Source organism: Dermacentor albipictus, chromosome 7 (genome assembly GCF_038994185.2).
Source record: "Dermacentor albipictus isolate Rhodes 1998 colony chromosome 7, USDA_Dalb.pri_finalv2, whole genome shotgun sequence".
Lineage (NCBI taxonomy): Eukaryota > Metazoa > Arthropoda > Arachnida > Ixodida > Ixodidae > Dermacentor > Dermacentor albipictus.
The window spans coordinates 24,400,288-24,415,389 of NC_091827.1; the positions used below are offsets into that span (position 1 = coordinate 24,400,288).

Below are 15,102 nucleotides of genomic sequence, written 5' to 3' on the forward strand. Positions count from 1 at the left end.
GATAACGAATCAGTGACTATCACGGTTGACGTAATTGATGGTCCTAATTTGCGTAATGCTGTACCACGGCCATGAATTCAGCTAGAAAGAGTGGTATGAAATCTGGCAGCCGAAGAGAAAATGTCCAATCGAGAATCGGGGAAAATACTCCTACACCTGACTTTTCTTCACATTGTGAAGCATCTGTCGCAGTTACAATGTTTGTTTGAAGGTTCCTCAGATGGGCTGGGTAAGGCTAAGCTAGGTCCTTTCCTCAGTTTTGTTGTCTTCCACATATTGTCAACAATACAGATGGTCTTCGTGATTAATTTTGATGAATCCGAGGGAAGCACACCTTGCATTGTTTTCCCTAATACGACACGCTGCGCACAAATTTTGGTGCGAATGATTTACTGTAGCTGTAGCCTACGCGTCTAGAAAATTTGTCCGAACCGTTTCAGGCACCCCTTGAGAGAAAGGCAAGAAACTGTTTCAAGTCTTCAGTGAACGATCTGGACCATAAAATGCACTTGTGATGCGAAATCCGAGCAAAAAGAGAACAGTTGTAAGCGCAACTCTTTTTTCCCCTAAGATTATAAGCGAAATATACATATCTCTGTTGATCGCCCCCTTTTAGACATCACCTGTTTCGGTTTCGCTTTCACAGCAAGCCAGAAGTCAATTTGAAAGACAACTCACAAGTCGTTTCTCGTTTCCTCCTTCTCCCCCCACTGCGCCTGCGCACCACTGCTGACTCTTGCCGACGGTGTGTTAGTCACGCGAGTAGAGAGTCCGTGAAAACTTTGTGCATTTTCTTTTTATTTATTTCTTCAGTCAGTGCAAAACTTCATATTGAATCCCAGATTGATATTGTGGACATCCGTGCTCTGCTATGTCGTCGAGAGGACCCCGCAACCAAGGTTTTTACGGTAAGATAATTAGGCTTAGACTTCGCACGGAGCTGCTATCCGCTGTTTTCCTTCGCGCGCTGCATTCACTATTTGCACAGCACTAGCTTTTAGATTTCTGATGCTCGTGGCGGAAATCAGGCAGCATGATTAGCCTGAATGCTGTTACCGTGATTTCGAGTGGTTGTGGAAGGTGTCTGTTGCTGCGTGTACGAGGAAATCGTGCATGCATGCAACCACGTTATCGCATTGCGCAAGGTGTGGATGAGGTCGAAGGAAACGTTGCTGGTGGCCCTCAAGTTGCCTTAAATTGGCATAGTGTAGCGGTAATCTTGCCATCGGCGATGCACTACTTAGTGAATAAATCATAGATCTGTCTACGATTACCTCAAAGTTAGCAGTTAACAAGAAACGGCGTTGTCGTTTAGTGAGACTGGATAGTCTGACCGCATCGAACTCCAAATCAGCGTGTACTGAAACAACGTTTGTTTTGTAGACCAAGGCATATCTGGCCGTTTGCTGGCTGGATTTTTCGACTGAGTTTTTGTTTGGCCTTGACCACATTGAGCGAACGGCCGTCTTTCCCAGGACATGACGACCGTGTTGGAGACCGCGGAGGCAACCGCGGACGTGGTGGTCAGCGTGGCGGAGGCAGGATGGGCAACAGAGGCGGATTTGGTGCTCCTATCCTCAAGCGTTACAACCGCCCAAAGTTCGGTGGCGCATCAGGTGGACAACCTGGCTACGGTAAGCGTTCAACCGCGATTTTTTTTTTACTCCCACGTATTTTTCACACCCTCACGTTGATATCGACATGCCGATGCTCTTTGGACTCCGCCTGAAATGTTACCATGGCGACTGGCACGTCGCGTGAAACTCCGTCCGTGCCAGGCACGGTCGACCGCTGGAAGGAGGAGCAACAGCCAATTTATTCTGAACACAGCTATATTGTTTTGTTGAGTGAGTTGCTGCCTAAACCTTTTTCTTCGGTCGTATCATCTGTGTCAGTAATGCTGTCCTGACAGTAAGACAACTTTGTGAGTGTAAGTTGAGGAAGGAGATAACCACAAGTCGGTCCATTTTTGTTTCTGAGCTTTCACATCATCGATTGACAACTTTCTCATAAACAAGTACGGTGAGTGAAGCTGGTTGAGGGAGCAGCTGTTAGACTTTTCTTTTGGTTGTTCATGTATGGGTATCACTGTCCTGATGTTGGATGGCTTTGCGAATGCAGGTTGAGTAGCAAAAAGAAAAGAAAAAAGAATGAATGTCAGTCAGTTTTGTTCTGTTTCTGAGCAAGACTGGTTGACCAGCTTCACTGACATACTGGGTATGTCTGTGAATGAAATTGGTTGGGAGTGTTAACTGTTAAAATTTTTCTCTGGCTGTGGTGTCTGTGTTAGCACCAGAACTATACTCAAACAGCAGGACTGATACAAGGACACACAGAAACACAAATTTTCTTTGAGTATAGTTCTGAAGATGAGCCAGCTAGCCCTCACCAAGATGTCAGAATCATTCTCCCAAATGTGACAGCTTTGCAAGCATAGAAGAAAAAGAACACACATGTCAATCAATGATGTTCTTTTTCTGATCTGTGGCGTCACATACTGGCACAAGTTGCTCTGACACAGGTGCACCTCTCAGTGAAACTGCTTGCAGCGATTCTCATTTTTATGATTGGATCATCTTACAGCTGCTCCTGACTTGTTTGATTGGCATTTAGGCCTTCGTTTTCGCATTTGCTGTTCTATTGAACCTTTGCAAAGCTGTGGGAAGGAAAGCTGTAAAGAGTACACTTAGTGTCTGCAACACAGTAATTAACCAGAACCGGTGGTGAGGAACTTTTTGAGCGCCCTCAGTGTTTGCTTAGTAGGGAAGGCATGACATTGTACTCCATCAGATGTAACGCTGTGGAGGCTGAAGATACTTTTTGCAGTGACTGCATTTGCACTTAGAAACAGTTCTGTCTTGACCGATTTTTGTGAAAACGTTCTTCATATAAGGTCAGTTCTGAATGAAAGAAAGAATTTACCCTTCGAAACAAACAAACCATGTGCTCATTTTGCTGCTAGCACGTTCTTCATATCAATTTGATTTTCTGTTTTTTATTTGCAGCCTCGCGTGCATGCTCACGTGAGCAAACGCCACTGGCGCGCTGCGAAACATAGACGGAACGCGCGGAGTGATAAAATGTGGAGGGTGGACTACTTGTGTAGCTTCTGCAGCGTTGCACCTGATGTATCAAGCAGAGTATAGTTCTAGATGCTTTCAGTCCGAGTGTGAGCTTATGTAATACGTAATACCCCAAAGGGGGTCTCGAAGGAAATAAAGTAAAAGGAGAATTTTTGTGTTACCAGGCGTATTGCTTGTAGCATTACACTGCTAAATGCGAGCTTGCAGGATTGAATTCCAGCTGCAGTGACTTGCATTGTGACGGGTAAAATACAAAAAAAAAAGGAAATTGTGGACTGTACCAATATATTTAGGTGCCTGTTAACATGAGCTCGAGGGGGCAAAAAAATTGTCTGGAGTGCTCTTCTGTGGTGCCCCTTTCACAGATTTGAGACACACAAGCAGCTGCTATAAAATGTTTTTTTTTCCAGAATTTCTCTTGCAACCCCAACTTTTGCTGTCTTCTTGTTACTTAGGTCTTTTAGAGTAATACCTTGCAACGTTTGCAAGCTTTTGCTCCTTCTTAAATTGAATGGGAGGCACGTTTTGCAATAACGATTCATTCTATAAGTCTCGCTAAGTTGTTGCCACAGTTTGTGAGGTCATTGATTCGCTTCAGGAATGTGAAGATTGAACTCCTGTCACGCCAAGCACTTCCGATAACAATCATGCCCAAGCGGATTTGAATTCCTTGATCACAATTTGCTACTTTCCACAGCTTGTACAATGGACCCAATCACAATAGAGAAATTTGATCCCGGTCGGGTACTATTGCGACTGAAAGTGCACCTGTGGCAGTGGCATTGGACATCTGTGTCCATTATTCACTTAGCTCACACTTGGAGGCGTTCGTGTCTGGGGATTGCGTGGCCAACTAATTGCTTCTTTTGTCCTTTTTCAGGTCGGCGAGATGGAAACAGGGCCAGGTTTGCAGATGAAGATGGGGACATCGAGATGCAGGGGGGCAACCTACCCGACCACATGCGCAACCGTTTGTGAGTAGATTGGCCAGGCATTGTTTCTATCACTGGCCCTCTGTTGCTCGGCTATAAAGGATTTCCGATGTGGCATTTTCTGATTTTTTTTTAATGTTTTTTTGTGTTCAGCATTCTTTGCCTGCTTAGGGCACTTTGGGTGGTATATCTATCTGTCTTGCCTCTTATGCCATCGTGGTTGTTTCTTTAGCTCGATATAAATCCGGTTATGCATGCCATGGTGTGACATGAATGCCATGCATCTCATGGCATGACATGTATGGCATCTATGACATGCTTGTCATCATCGAAATGCAAGAGAGGAGCTTTCACTCTTAGCAAACGAGTTGTGTGTTTCTGACCTTGTGTAATATCGTGCATGAAACTGTGGCAGTAATTTTCATTTTCTGACTTCCAGCAAGCCGTACAACTCGTACAACCGCAACAGGAAAAGGAGGGGCATGCCTGACAGGAGAGGAGGTGAGAGCATGGCTTTCTTTTTCTTTTTTTCTTTTTTGTACAGCACATAGTGAAGTCTTAAATTGCCATATCTACTCAATCCTAACATGCACCTCTCTCTCTCTCTCTCTCTTTCTTTTTTTTTTGTAACATCAAGTGTGTGCTTAATTTCTGTGCACATCTGTTAAATATGGTTTGCTGTACCATACTTGCTATATTCTGACGTGCACCCAGTTTGCGTGGCTTCAAATAAGAACATTTTGAAACCACAAAAACTTGGTGCATGTTAGAATTTAGTAAATACAATAACTAATTCATATCCGAAATGAAAATACATTCTTATATCCGATGTTTGTTAGTGGCACATCTTCATTGCACGCTTGTCTCGTAATAAACATTAAGATTTAATTCACATGCAGTAGAACCCCATCGATACGTTATTCACTATTGCATTCTCCTGGCTGCTCTGTCTGGCTGCTCTGTCGCATTTTCATGGTCCTGACCCAAATCCCATTGTCTCCCATGTATATATTATGTTCCCTTTTGATACATCGCCATTCTGTAATGTTCCCGCATCTATGTTGTGTTTGACCGTGGCAGTACTGTAAATGTGACGTTGCATCCAGCTACTACATTGCAACAAGCAACCAAAGCTTCTAATAAATGAATAAAGTTGCACAAGCCAGTCGCTGCACAAGCTTATCAGGAAAAAATGTGCACAGAGCAGTTAGCGAAGCACCCAAAAAAATGTGCATTGGTTAAAACATACTGGAAACCGCACACACTGGGTCAGATCTGCCAAGCTAGTAAATGTTAGCCGAGCGCAGGGCTACATTTATTTGGGGCTCGTGAGGGTCTTATATTCGTAACATAATCGCTGGTTCTCTTCAGCATCGCCGCAAAAAGCCTACGTTTCGCAATAATGTGAGAATGTGGTATGCTGGTTTCTCAGGTCAGTGTGGCAGTATCAAGGAAAGGTGAATGGTTGATTGAGCGTGTTCGAAAATTTGTTCGTGTCCCTTGTCTTTAATGTTATCACCACTTTCTGTGCTGTGTTCTGTCTGTGATCTTCGCTAGGAAAATATAGTGTATGAGAATGACAAAGACGCATCTTGCTGGTGTTTTGTTTCTTTGTAGGCAGGGACAGGGCTGTATACGTTCCGCCACACCTACAGAACAAGAGCAGTGAAGGCACATGGTACAGAGTTGTGGTGAGTACCATGAGCTATATTGCACAGTCCAGAAATAGGACCTTTTGCAGACACGAGCTTTTACTCCGCGTTGTTGTGGTCAGGAACTGTTCTGAGTGTTTTGGATGCCATGCAGAAAAGGCCACTCGTGTGAACGCATAGTAATTTGTTTCAGGAAGTGCTCCTTATTCCTGAAGCTCTTGTATTGCCTGCGGTCTCCACCCAGCATCGTACTTTGGGCAATCGCCATGGCAACCGTTTTCTCTGGGCTCTTCATTGTCACTTTCTTTTTCGGTCCTCTCATTTGAGGATGTTGGCTGGTAGCCTGGAGCAGAATATATTTTTTCTTAATATTAAAGAGTATATTCATATACATAAAGCACGCCTTCTTTTCCATAAAATGCGCGCTGAGAAAACGGTACCATTATTTCAGTGCCTAGCAACATGACAAGCACGCCGAATTCCTTATGGTCTGCGGTCAGAAATGTGCTGCCTTTTCACAGAAAGTGCTGCAAAGTGCAATTATCAATAGTTCAAAATGTTACCAAAAATTGCTGCAAGAAACACCAGAAAAAATCGCACAAGGAAGCATGGATGCATGTCTGGCACTTTCTGACACCCGACTCCTAGGAATAGCTTTGTGTGTCAGGTGAGGCTTGCCAGCAAGCCTACAGGTTCAAAGAGAAAGCAGTGTATGGTGGTGGTTTCTTTTTTATTATCAGGTACTGAAGATAGCTTGGCTATTCATGACATAATTAAAAGCGGTGCACTTGGAAATCACAGCCATAGTGTGTCTTCGTTTTGTGCATCTGTGTTGTCCAAGTGTGCTGCCCTTAACTACACCGCGGTTTTGTTAATGAGTTGGCATTTCGGCCATCCTGAAATGGTATAGGCTGGGCTCTATTCCTTAATGCTCTTTAAATCCTGTCGTAATCCCATTTCTGCCCTGTCCACTGACGGTGCCGACCTACTTTGGATAATAGCTAATAGCACTGCCTGGGTAATAGCTAATAGCACAGGTCTGAAAACGCGCAGCCGTGGCGCCAGATAGTAGCACGCGAAAGTCCTAAAACTTGACGGGAAAATGTGAGTGCTTTCTTTGTCTTTATATGTCACCTGTCTGTCACTCAAGCTCTGGTGTTTAGTGAGAAGTATGGAAAAGCTTGGTTGACTGGGGATGGTTAGTACTGTCGAACCCTGCAATAACAAAGTTGCATGCAGCACAAAAAACATTTCTTACATCCAATACATGTTATCAGAATACACAGTCGAACCTCGACATAGTGAGCGTGGATATAACAAAGTATTGAATACAACACAATCTGATGCGTGTTGCACTAATGTCGGCATGTAACGAATATCTTTATAATATATAACGATGGTATATTCATGTTTGATGTAGCCTCTTTCATTGAAGTTCAACTGTGTTCATAACATGCTGATTAACAGCAATAAAATTTTAGGTTTGCTTTGTTGCACTTGTGTGCGTTATGTCAAGGTTCAGCTGTTGCACTCGTTGCATGAAAACTGTTGGCGCTGGGACACACCGCAAGTGTGTATACCGTATGTACTCGCATAATGATCGCACTCGCGTAATGATCGCACCCCTAAATTTTGTCGTCAAAATTCGATTTTTTTTTATTTCCCGCGTAATGATCGCACCCCGAACTTGCCGCAGCGATATGCCGTGTGCTAAGTCTAGCTAATAATTATCGCGCTTACCATCTGTCGAATGCTACGCGAACGACTCTTCAAGACAAGCCAAGCGGCCTGCACGCACCAAACATTCTTAAGTAGATGCCTCATTTCATTACTTTCATCACTTTCCGCACATCTATGACAAAATGAGGTACAACCAAACTTGCCTTTATTATGGGTTGGCTTTATAATGGTTGATGTCAACAAAAACAATAAAGGCGCATTTCGATTCTTTTCATCTGCTTTTGCACTCGTGAGCACGCAACAAATCGCGCACGGCAATGATAGTAGCCACGTTTACTCTGATATAAAAGTGTACCCTATTCATACACCGACGCTTGTAACACAGCTAAGATATTCGCCCACCCTTAGCGGAAACGTGCCGTATTAGGATAGTAGTGAAGACAGATGTCGCAGTTTCCGCAGCATGTCGCCCATGCATTTCTATGTCACTGGCAGCTAAGCGCGCCCACCTGTTTCTGTCCCCTCAAAATGGACATGGCTACGTTACTACCGCAAACTTGCCGATATTAACGATATTATTGATCACTGATACGGAAGAAACTGTTTCAATACACGTAATGTACTCACGAGAAGAAGAAAAAATCGCGTTCGGTGCGCTCGGCTTGCTCTGCCGGCCGCCATTTTTGTTTTGGTGTCCCGCACCCGCAATCTCGCATCCCGCAGCAAACGCGGGGCGAAAAAAAAAAAAAATTTTTTCCCGGGAAATTTAACCCGCGTAATGATCACACCCCTGAATTTGCGTCAATTTTTCTGCCAAAAAAAGTGCGATCATTATGCGAGTAAATACGGTAAATGTTGGAGCACCTGACAGAAAAGCACATCACAAGTCGCTTTGGTTTTGTTTCATTTTTGTTTTTCAGATTCCTCATGGCAAGAAGCATGGGAAGGACTTCATCCTCAGAGAAATTAAGGCGAGGATGAGCATTCCACTCATTCCGTACAATGTGAGTCATTGTTTGCCGTCTTAATTGCTCGTTGTGGCCAACCCTTGCTCTGCTGTTCACACCTCACTTGCTGACTGTGCATATTTTTCACCTTCTGTATCAATTTTTTCCTTTGTCCTTCCAGTTCCAGTTTGACGGCCACAATGCTGTTTTCTATCTCAACGATGTCGCAACTGCTGCAGCGGTGCGCAACCTGAACAAAGTCATTGACACGTCTTCTGGTTTCAAGGTTAGCTTCTGTGTTTTATTGGCAACAATCTTTTTTTTATTGTTTGGGAGGCCGCATTGCTTGTCCATCACTCTACGCGCGGGAATGCGCAAATAAGGTGCCTTGTTGTTGCTGTTCAATTGTTGCTGTAATGTTTATTGATCGCTTGTGAGTAGGGGCATGCAAACAAGCAACAAATAGCTGTTGCTGTAAATTTTGTTTAAGAATCTTGTATTCACTCCTTTCGAATTTAGTCAGGGTCCGAAAAAAATGAATGCATGCCCTTTGGTGCCCCCTGAGGCACAAATTCCCACAGGCACGTCCGACAAAATAGCTGGGCCTAGCGTTGCCACGGTGGCTACGACTGCCAGTGTATTGTTGTGCTAGATAATCAAAAAGATGGCTTTGATTAATGCTGTTTTGAACCTGAGGTCATGGCAATAAGCAAGGAAAATTGGACGGCAAAGGGTTTCAACGTTCGAAATTTCAGGCCTCCTTATACATTGTCTCTACGGGGTTTTTAGCGGTACTGCGAAGGTGTCCTAATTTTCAGGCATGTTAGAAAAATCTGTCGTTGACTTTATCTGATTGAGCCAGGGATCGGTTCCTAGTCCCGATTTCAAATACAGTCGAACCCAGTTATTCCAATATTCAAGTGCCACGAAAATTCCATTGTTATAACTGATAGATGTTATAACCAGGCTGCATGACAAAATCAAAATAGGGGGATGGCAGAGCTGATGCGAGAAAACTATAATGGTGTGGAGGCCAGTGCCCCATCACCTTTTTCTATCCGGCTGCTGATTGTGTTCACTCGTTTAACTGCTTTCTGGGTGCTGCGATCGCTTGTAGCAAGCCACAGCTGTCGGCGTTAAACACTGGCACTGCTATAACAACTGCAAAGAAAGGGTCACGAGTGGCAAGCAATATGCGAGCACTTCGAGGCACTACTTTGGTAGCCCCAAAAGCGGCCTTTTAGAAATTGCAAGAACGCTGCCGTGGCAGCCTGTCAGCTTGAGAAATCCACAAGAAATGCTGAGGCGAGATTGCCACAAGCATCTCGCCATGTACTTCTCACTGGCTTGCACTAGAAAACCCTATGTCGGTCAGCCTTGCATGCTTTGCGCGAAGCTTGCTGATATCCTTCTCCAAGGCATCTAGGTGCTCCACGTAGTGCAGCAGAAGGTTCCTCGCGAAAACGAAGCCCCGGAGGGACTGAATCATCTGCCCGGCCACCTGTAAAGACAATGTTGAGGCTGCCTGCCCTACCGCGTCATCGCTGTCGCCGTCGCTATCAGATGCAAGCGTGTTCGCTACGATCGCCTCATCGGTTAGAAGCACTTAGGATTTCTTTTCACCGGCAACATCGTGCATTGCTGATGATCAGCGGGCACATCAGCCATCTTCCTTTTCGGCGACGAGTCAAACGAGCTGTTGGTCAAACAAGGCTGAGGAACCGCGTGGCTAGGCACGATTTCGACACAACCAACAAGCTGTTCGCAGAGCTGCACTGAATGAGAAGCCAGCGAGCAAGATGCGAGCAATCTCTGAGCAGTGTAGTTGGCACGGTCCATTTGTGTTTCGGAGGGTGAGGCGCCTTAGAGCTATGGGTGCAGTCCATGTTCGGAGAGGTGGAAGAGCAACGGGAGAGAGGCGCGCGGAGGCGGCTGGAAAATGAACGCACGGTGGCTGTTGAAATGGTGGCCCATCGTGCGGCGGCTCGAATTTCTAGTTTTTTTTCTTTTCAAGGATTTCCCATCTCACTACCTTTCGGCTCATACAAGCAGCAGCCAGACTTCGTCGTTATAACGGATAATGCAGCACCAGGGCGTTGTAGTAAGCGGGTTATTTCACCATGGAAGACATAGAGAAGTTCATGGTGCAGAAACTCATTGTTACAGCTTGTATATTGTTAAAACCTGTATCATTATAAGTGGGTTCGACTGTACAAGTCAAAGAATTTATATTCAAGATAAGTCAATATGATTATGTTTACCAGTTTTTAGTACAACTCAAAAACATTGTAAAAATATTTTTTTTTCTTAACATAACTGCATCACACCATCTGGACCGCAATTTCATAGTGATGCCTTCCACTTAATTATCCACACTTCTATGATCATTGTTCTTTGCCTGATGATCCCGTTGAAATGCAGGCGCAGTGTCAATCTGACCACTGAGGAAGTGTAAATAGGAATAGTGAAGAAATTGCAGCTCAAATTTCCACGATGTCCCAATGTTTATATTGAATGACTTGCAATTTTCGTAGTCGTGTGTTGTGTCTGTCACTGACACTTTTCTCCTGCGTCCACACATTGTCTGCAGATGGCCATCATAACCAAGGGCTCCGATGTGCCGATCGTGGCTGTCGATGATGACATAATGACCAGTCTCAAGGTAAGGCTTGTTTGGGTGCGTTTAAGGTGTCTGAATTTCTTTTGCAGACAGTACAAGTATTGTATTTACCAGATTTTAACCTGTGCTCGGCTTATTTATGGCTTCTGCGTAAGACAGCAATGTCTACCCAAGTCTGACATGCGCTCCAGCTTATGACGCGAAAGCAAGGTATCATGCCTCCGAATTTTAGTCTGAGAAAGATGAAAATAAAAATAAATTATGGGATTTTACGTGCCAAAAAGTACTTTCTGATTAGTAGGCACTCCGTAGTAGGGACTCCAGAAATTTGGACCACTTGGGGCTTTTTAATGTGCACCTAAATCTAAGTACACCGGTGTTTTCACATTTCTCCCCCATCGAAATGTGACCGCCATGGGTAGGATTCAATCCCGCGACCTTGTGCTTAGCAGCCCAGCACCATAGCCACTAAGCAACCAAGGCAGATAAAAAGATGAAACTGGTGGAACTTCTAATTTATAAGAGGAAGCTTTAGCTCTGAGCGAACTCCGATTTTTCTGCAAAAGTATGTGTAGAATGCAAAACTCTCTTGTGATACAGCCAGTGGATCAGTTTGAATATGTTGTGTATGAAAGAGAAATTTAAATTCTAAAAAGTGTAGGAAGCAGGACTTTGGATTTAATGTCTCAGAACTTTCTTGTACAAAATTTGTCGAACATTGGTAAGGCTTAAGTGTATAAGCGTGAAGCTTGCAAATTTAATTCAACACCAAAAACAGATATCGCAGTTCTGTAAACAGCGTCTGTCGGAGCATTGGGAGCTGACAATTTCATGTTTAGTGTGTGCGTTTGCTTAACAATTGAGCTACAGCAGTGGCCGTCTTGTGGTATGCTTTCTTGGGTATTTGTGTATGTGTACAGGCTAGTCCTGTGGATGTTGCTACTACTCATGACCATGGCGGCGCATCCTTTCATCTACTGGCATCGTGTAGTATGTGAGCTTGGAAGCAAGGGAGTGTCCAACTAGGCCTTTCACGATGCTAGACAAGGGGCTCAGTTTCAAGCAATGACACTCACACACTCAAACAGTTTTGATGACTATTGATACCATAAATTTGAATCTAGACTGACATTTTTTTTTTTTCAAATAATCATATATGTACGAAACTCTATGGTCGTCTTGTAGAGAATTTTAAAGAACATGATAGTTTTTAATTAAAAACGAAAAATATGGTGCATAGCTAGCACCATCTAGAAAAGTCTGTATCGCAGCTGCTACTCGCCGTGCCACTAGCCAGCTGAAGTACACGAGCGATGTCGCCATTTTGACCTGTTTCATATCGGCGTGCAGCGTGGCATTATTGTAATGGCACCAAACAGGTGACACCACTATAGTGCCGCTTTCAAATTAAAAGCTGTGTTAGACGCAGAGACGTCATCAAATGTTCAAGCAGGGCGGGACTTCAGCATTGATGAGAAAAACGTCCTTCGTTGGAGGGGCAACGGAAGACGTTTTTTTCTTATGCTGCAACGAGAACGAGGAGACGACAGCAATAAGGAAGATAGCGACGAAGCTAGCAGTGATGATGATGTAGAGTGAACCCAGCATGTTCATATTGAATAAAGGGCATTTTAATTTTGTGAACGCTGGTAAGGTTCTTTTTTTCTTTCGTTTCCCTTTTTTTTTTCTGCCTTCAGATCTTTGGGAGTCGGCTTAGAATTGAGTACGGCCTAGATTCGGCTAAATACAATATCTAGTAACTATGTCTCGATACATGCGAGCAGTTTGGTGGAGCTGATGATAAACAGCAGTAAACATTGTCTCGATTGGTCATTCTCCAGTTGGTGATGAGCAAGCGCTACGATGCCGCTCGCGGCCACCTCGACTTGTCGAACTTCCAAAAGGACGAGACCCTGAAAGAGCTCAACCTCTACATCACCTTTACCCGGACAAGCATCATGTCTATTGCGGTCAAGATCATCGTGGAGAACGTTCCTGAGGTAACCTTCACAACCTGCGTAATGAGCTTTTACTATGATTGTATGAATGCAGTTAAACCTCAGTATAATGAAGTCAGTAAAATCTGCAATCTGCTTCGCTATATAGAAATTTTGTTATGTTGAAATTCAATCTTTTATGTATAGTCGCCGGTGGATTTCTTTTGCAAATAAGTGGCTGGGAAATTATCTGAATCATCAGGCAATTGGAAAAAAGCAAATTTGAATGAGAAAAGAATCATGTTGCTGAATACAGAGTCGGTGTTGAAAGATGCAGTTTCATGCCATGTCGACGATATCTTCACTACGGTGGCAAGAAGCGAGCCGGCCACGATCTGCACCCACTCTACCCCGCAACTGTTAGTGTCGCCCGCAATGGTGGGACAACGCTATTATGAAAAGTGCTAGTAGCGGGGAGGGAATGCTTTGTCTGCCACTCGCTTCAACGGCGCTCATCAAGCCAGTTTCTTAGTTTTTTCTTATCTCAGTTTCTCAGTTATCCTTTTCAGTTCACCCTTGCACGCTTTCACTTCCACGCAACGCATGCACGCATGAGGTGTGATAGGATCTTACCGCACTTGTGCTTTATCCAGATAATGATGCTACTCCGCTTCTGTGGCGTAGCGCACAGTTTGAGGGGTGCAGTCGCATGTAATGCAACCATTTGACCATCTGCATCTGCAGAAGTTTCCGTTTATTGTCTGGGTATTTCTTTGCGGGGGCACTGAAATCTTGTTATGCAGTTGGACTTGCAAGAACGAAATCGGCATGGAACGTGAAAAAATTTGCTTATGTGAGAATTTCGTGGTTGCGAAATGAAACGGTACACATAGGCAATGCGTCGCAGAACAAAGCTTTGCTATCAAAATTTTGGGAGCCTACTTTGGTAAGCTTGCGAGGATATAGAGCCGCATTGCCGACAGTACAAAGCGCATTGCACGCATCGATCAACAGTGGCAGCGTACAGACTTGTACACTTGTCTTAAAGCCCTCAGTTTCTCAAAAAAAAAAGGCTATGAGTACAGTAAAGCCTTAATTTGTATTTCACAACGCCAGGGAAGAATTGTTGTGTTGTTGAATGTCTCAAGAAAACGTAAAACAAATGTTTATTACATTTGCAAATCTTCAACCCTCATTTCTGTTTTGCGCAAGATTGTGGGAGCTGCAATTCTAGTCATCTTGTTTGCAGCGGAAAAGGGCTCTTGGCATTTTTTGTAGTGCAGCAGCAGCAGGAGACATACTACTATATTCAAGTAGAATTGCTTTTCCTCTTTTTTAATGCGTGCACATAAACCGATAATTTTGTCGCCAGTGAGCTGGTCTGCAACTGATCGTTTATTGGGATGTTGTAGCTGGCTGATGAGATACCAGGGTTCGTGCTGCTGTCATTGCTTATTATCCTGGGCAGCTTCTACCGTGTTTGTGATAGCTGGCACTTACCATTGCCATTTGCAGCTGCCATGCGCATTGTGTGTGTGTGTGTGTGTGTGTGTGTGTGTGTGTGTGTGTGTGTGTGTGTGTGTGAGTGTGTGAGTGTGAACATTGTGACAACTGGGTGCTTTCGTGCAGGTTCAGACACTGGACTTGTCAAACAACAAGTTGACCACGCTCTACCCCCTTGGTCCGATTCACAGCGCATGCAAGCAGCTGCGCTCCCTCAACTTTGCCAACAACCGGGTACGTGAACATGCCATTCTTGTGGCTTCATCACGAGTGGGATTCTCTTACAGGGACCACAAAGGAAAATATGAACAGCGAGTCAGATGGACAGATTGTTTGTCTAGAAGTCTGTCACTGTTTCTTGTGTGCCAATATGACGCTGTGTGGCTGCTCAATCTTGAGTTGGCCACTCCATGACCAGTGGGTTGACGTGTGAGACCTCCCTCATGCCCTGCCGCGGTGGCTTAGTGGCTATGGTGTTGCATTGCCAAGTACATGGTCGCAGGATCAAATCCCGGCCACATTTCGATAGAGGCGAAGTGTGAAAACGCCCGTGCATTGGGAGCACGTTAAAGATTCCCTGCTGGTCAAAATTAATCTGGAGTCTCCCACTACAGCGTGCCTGATAATCAAATGGTGTTTTTGGCACGTAGAACCTCACAATTCAGTTACCTCTCCCTCTGCCACTTGGTGCGAATTGGCCAGTGCTGACGTGGTATGAGAGGTATCGCAGTTTTAAAATGGGTGGCAC

General features: G+C 44.4%; 1 protein-coding gene across 1 annotated transcript in view; it reads left to right on the forward strand.

Annotated features, from left to right (window-relative positions):
• The first annotated feature begins 713 nt into the window (after nucleotides 1-713).
• The window catches only part of LOC135915672 (nuclear RNA export factor 1-like), a 45,255-nt gene continuing 30,866 nt past the window's right edge, over nucleotides 714-15,102 (forward strand). The window contains exons 1-10 of the mRNA XM_065448809.1: nucleotides 714-908; nucleotides 1,476-1,634; nucleotides 3,964-4,057; nucleotides 4,455-4,516; nucleotides 5,633-5,706; nucleotides 8,268-8,351; nucleotides 8,476-8,580; nucleotides 10,885-10,956; nucleotides 12,756-12,914; nucleotides 14,481-14,588. Of these exons, the coding sequence (XP_065304881.1) occupies nucleotides 872-908; nucleotides 1,476-1,634; nucleotides 3,964-4,057; nucleotides 4,455-4,516; nucleotides 5,633-5,706; nucleotides 8,268-8,351; nucleotides 8,476-8,580; nucleotides 10,885-10,956; nucleotides 12,756-12,914; nucleotides 14,481-14,588 (954 nt within the window). The 5' untranslated portion in view covers nucleotides 714-871. The remainder of the gene's footprint in view (nucleotides 909-1,475; nucleotides 1,635-3,963; nucleotides 4,058-4,454; nucleotides 4,517-5,632; nucleotides 5,707-8,267; nucleotides 8,352-8,475; nucleotides 8,581-10,884; nucleotides 10,957-12,755; nucleotides 12,915-14,480; nucleotides 14,589-15,102) is intronic.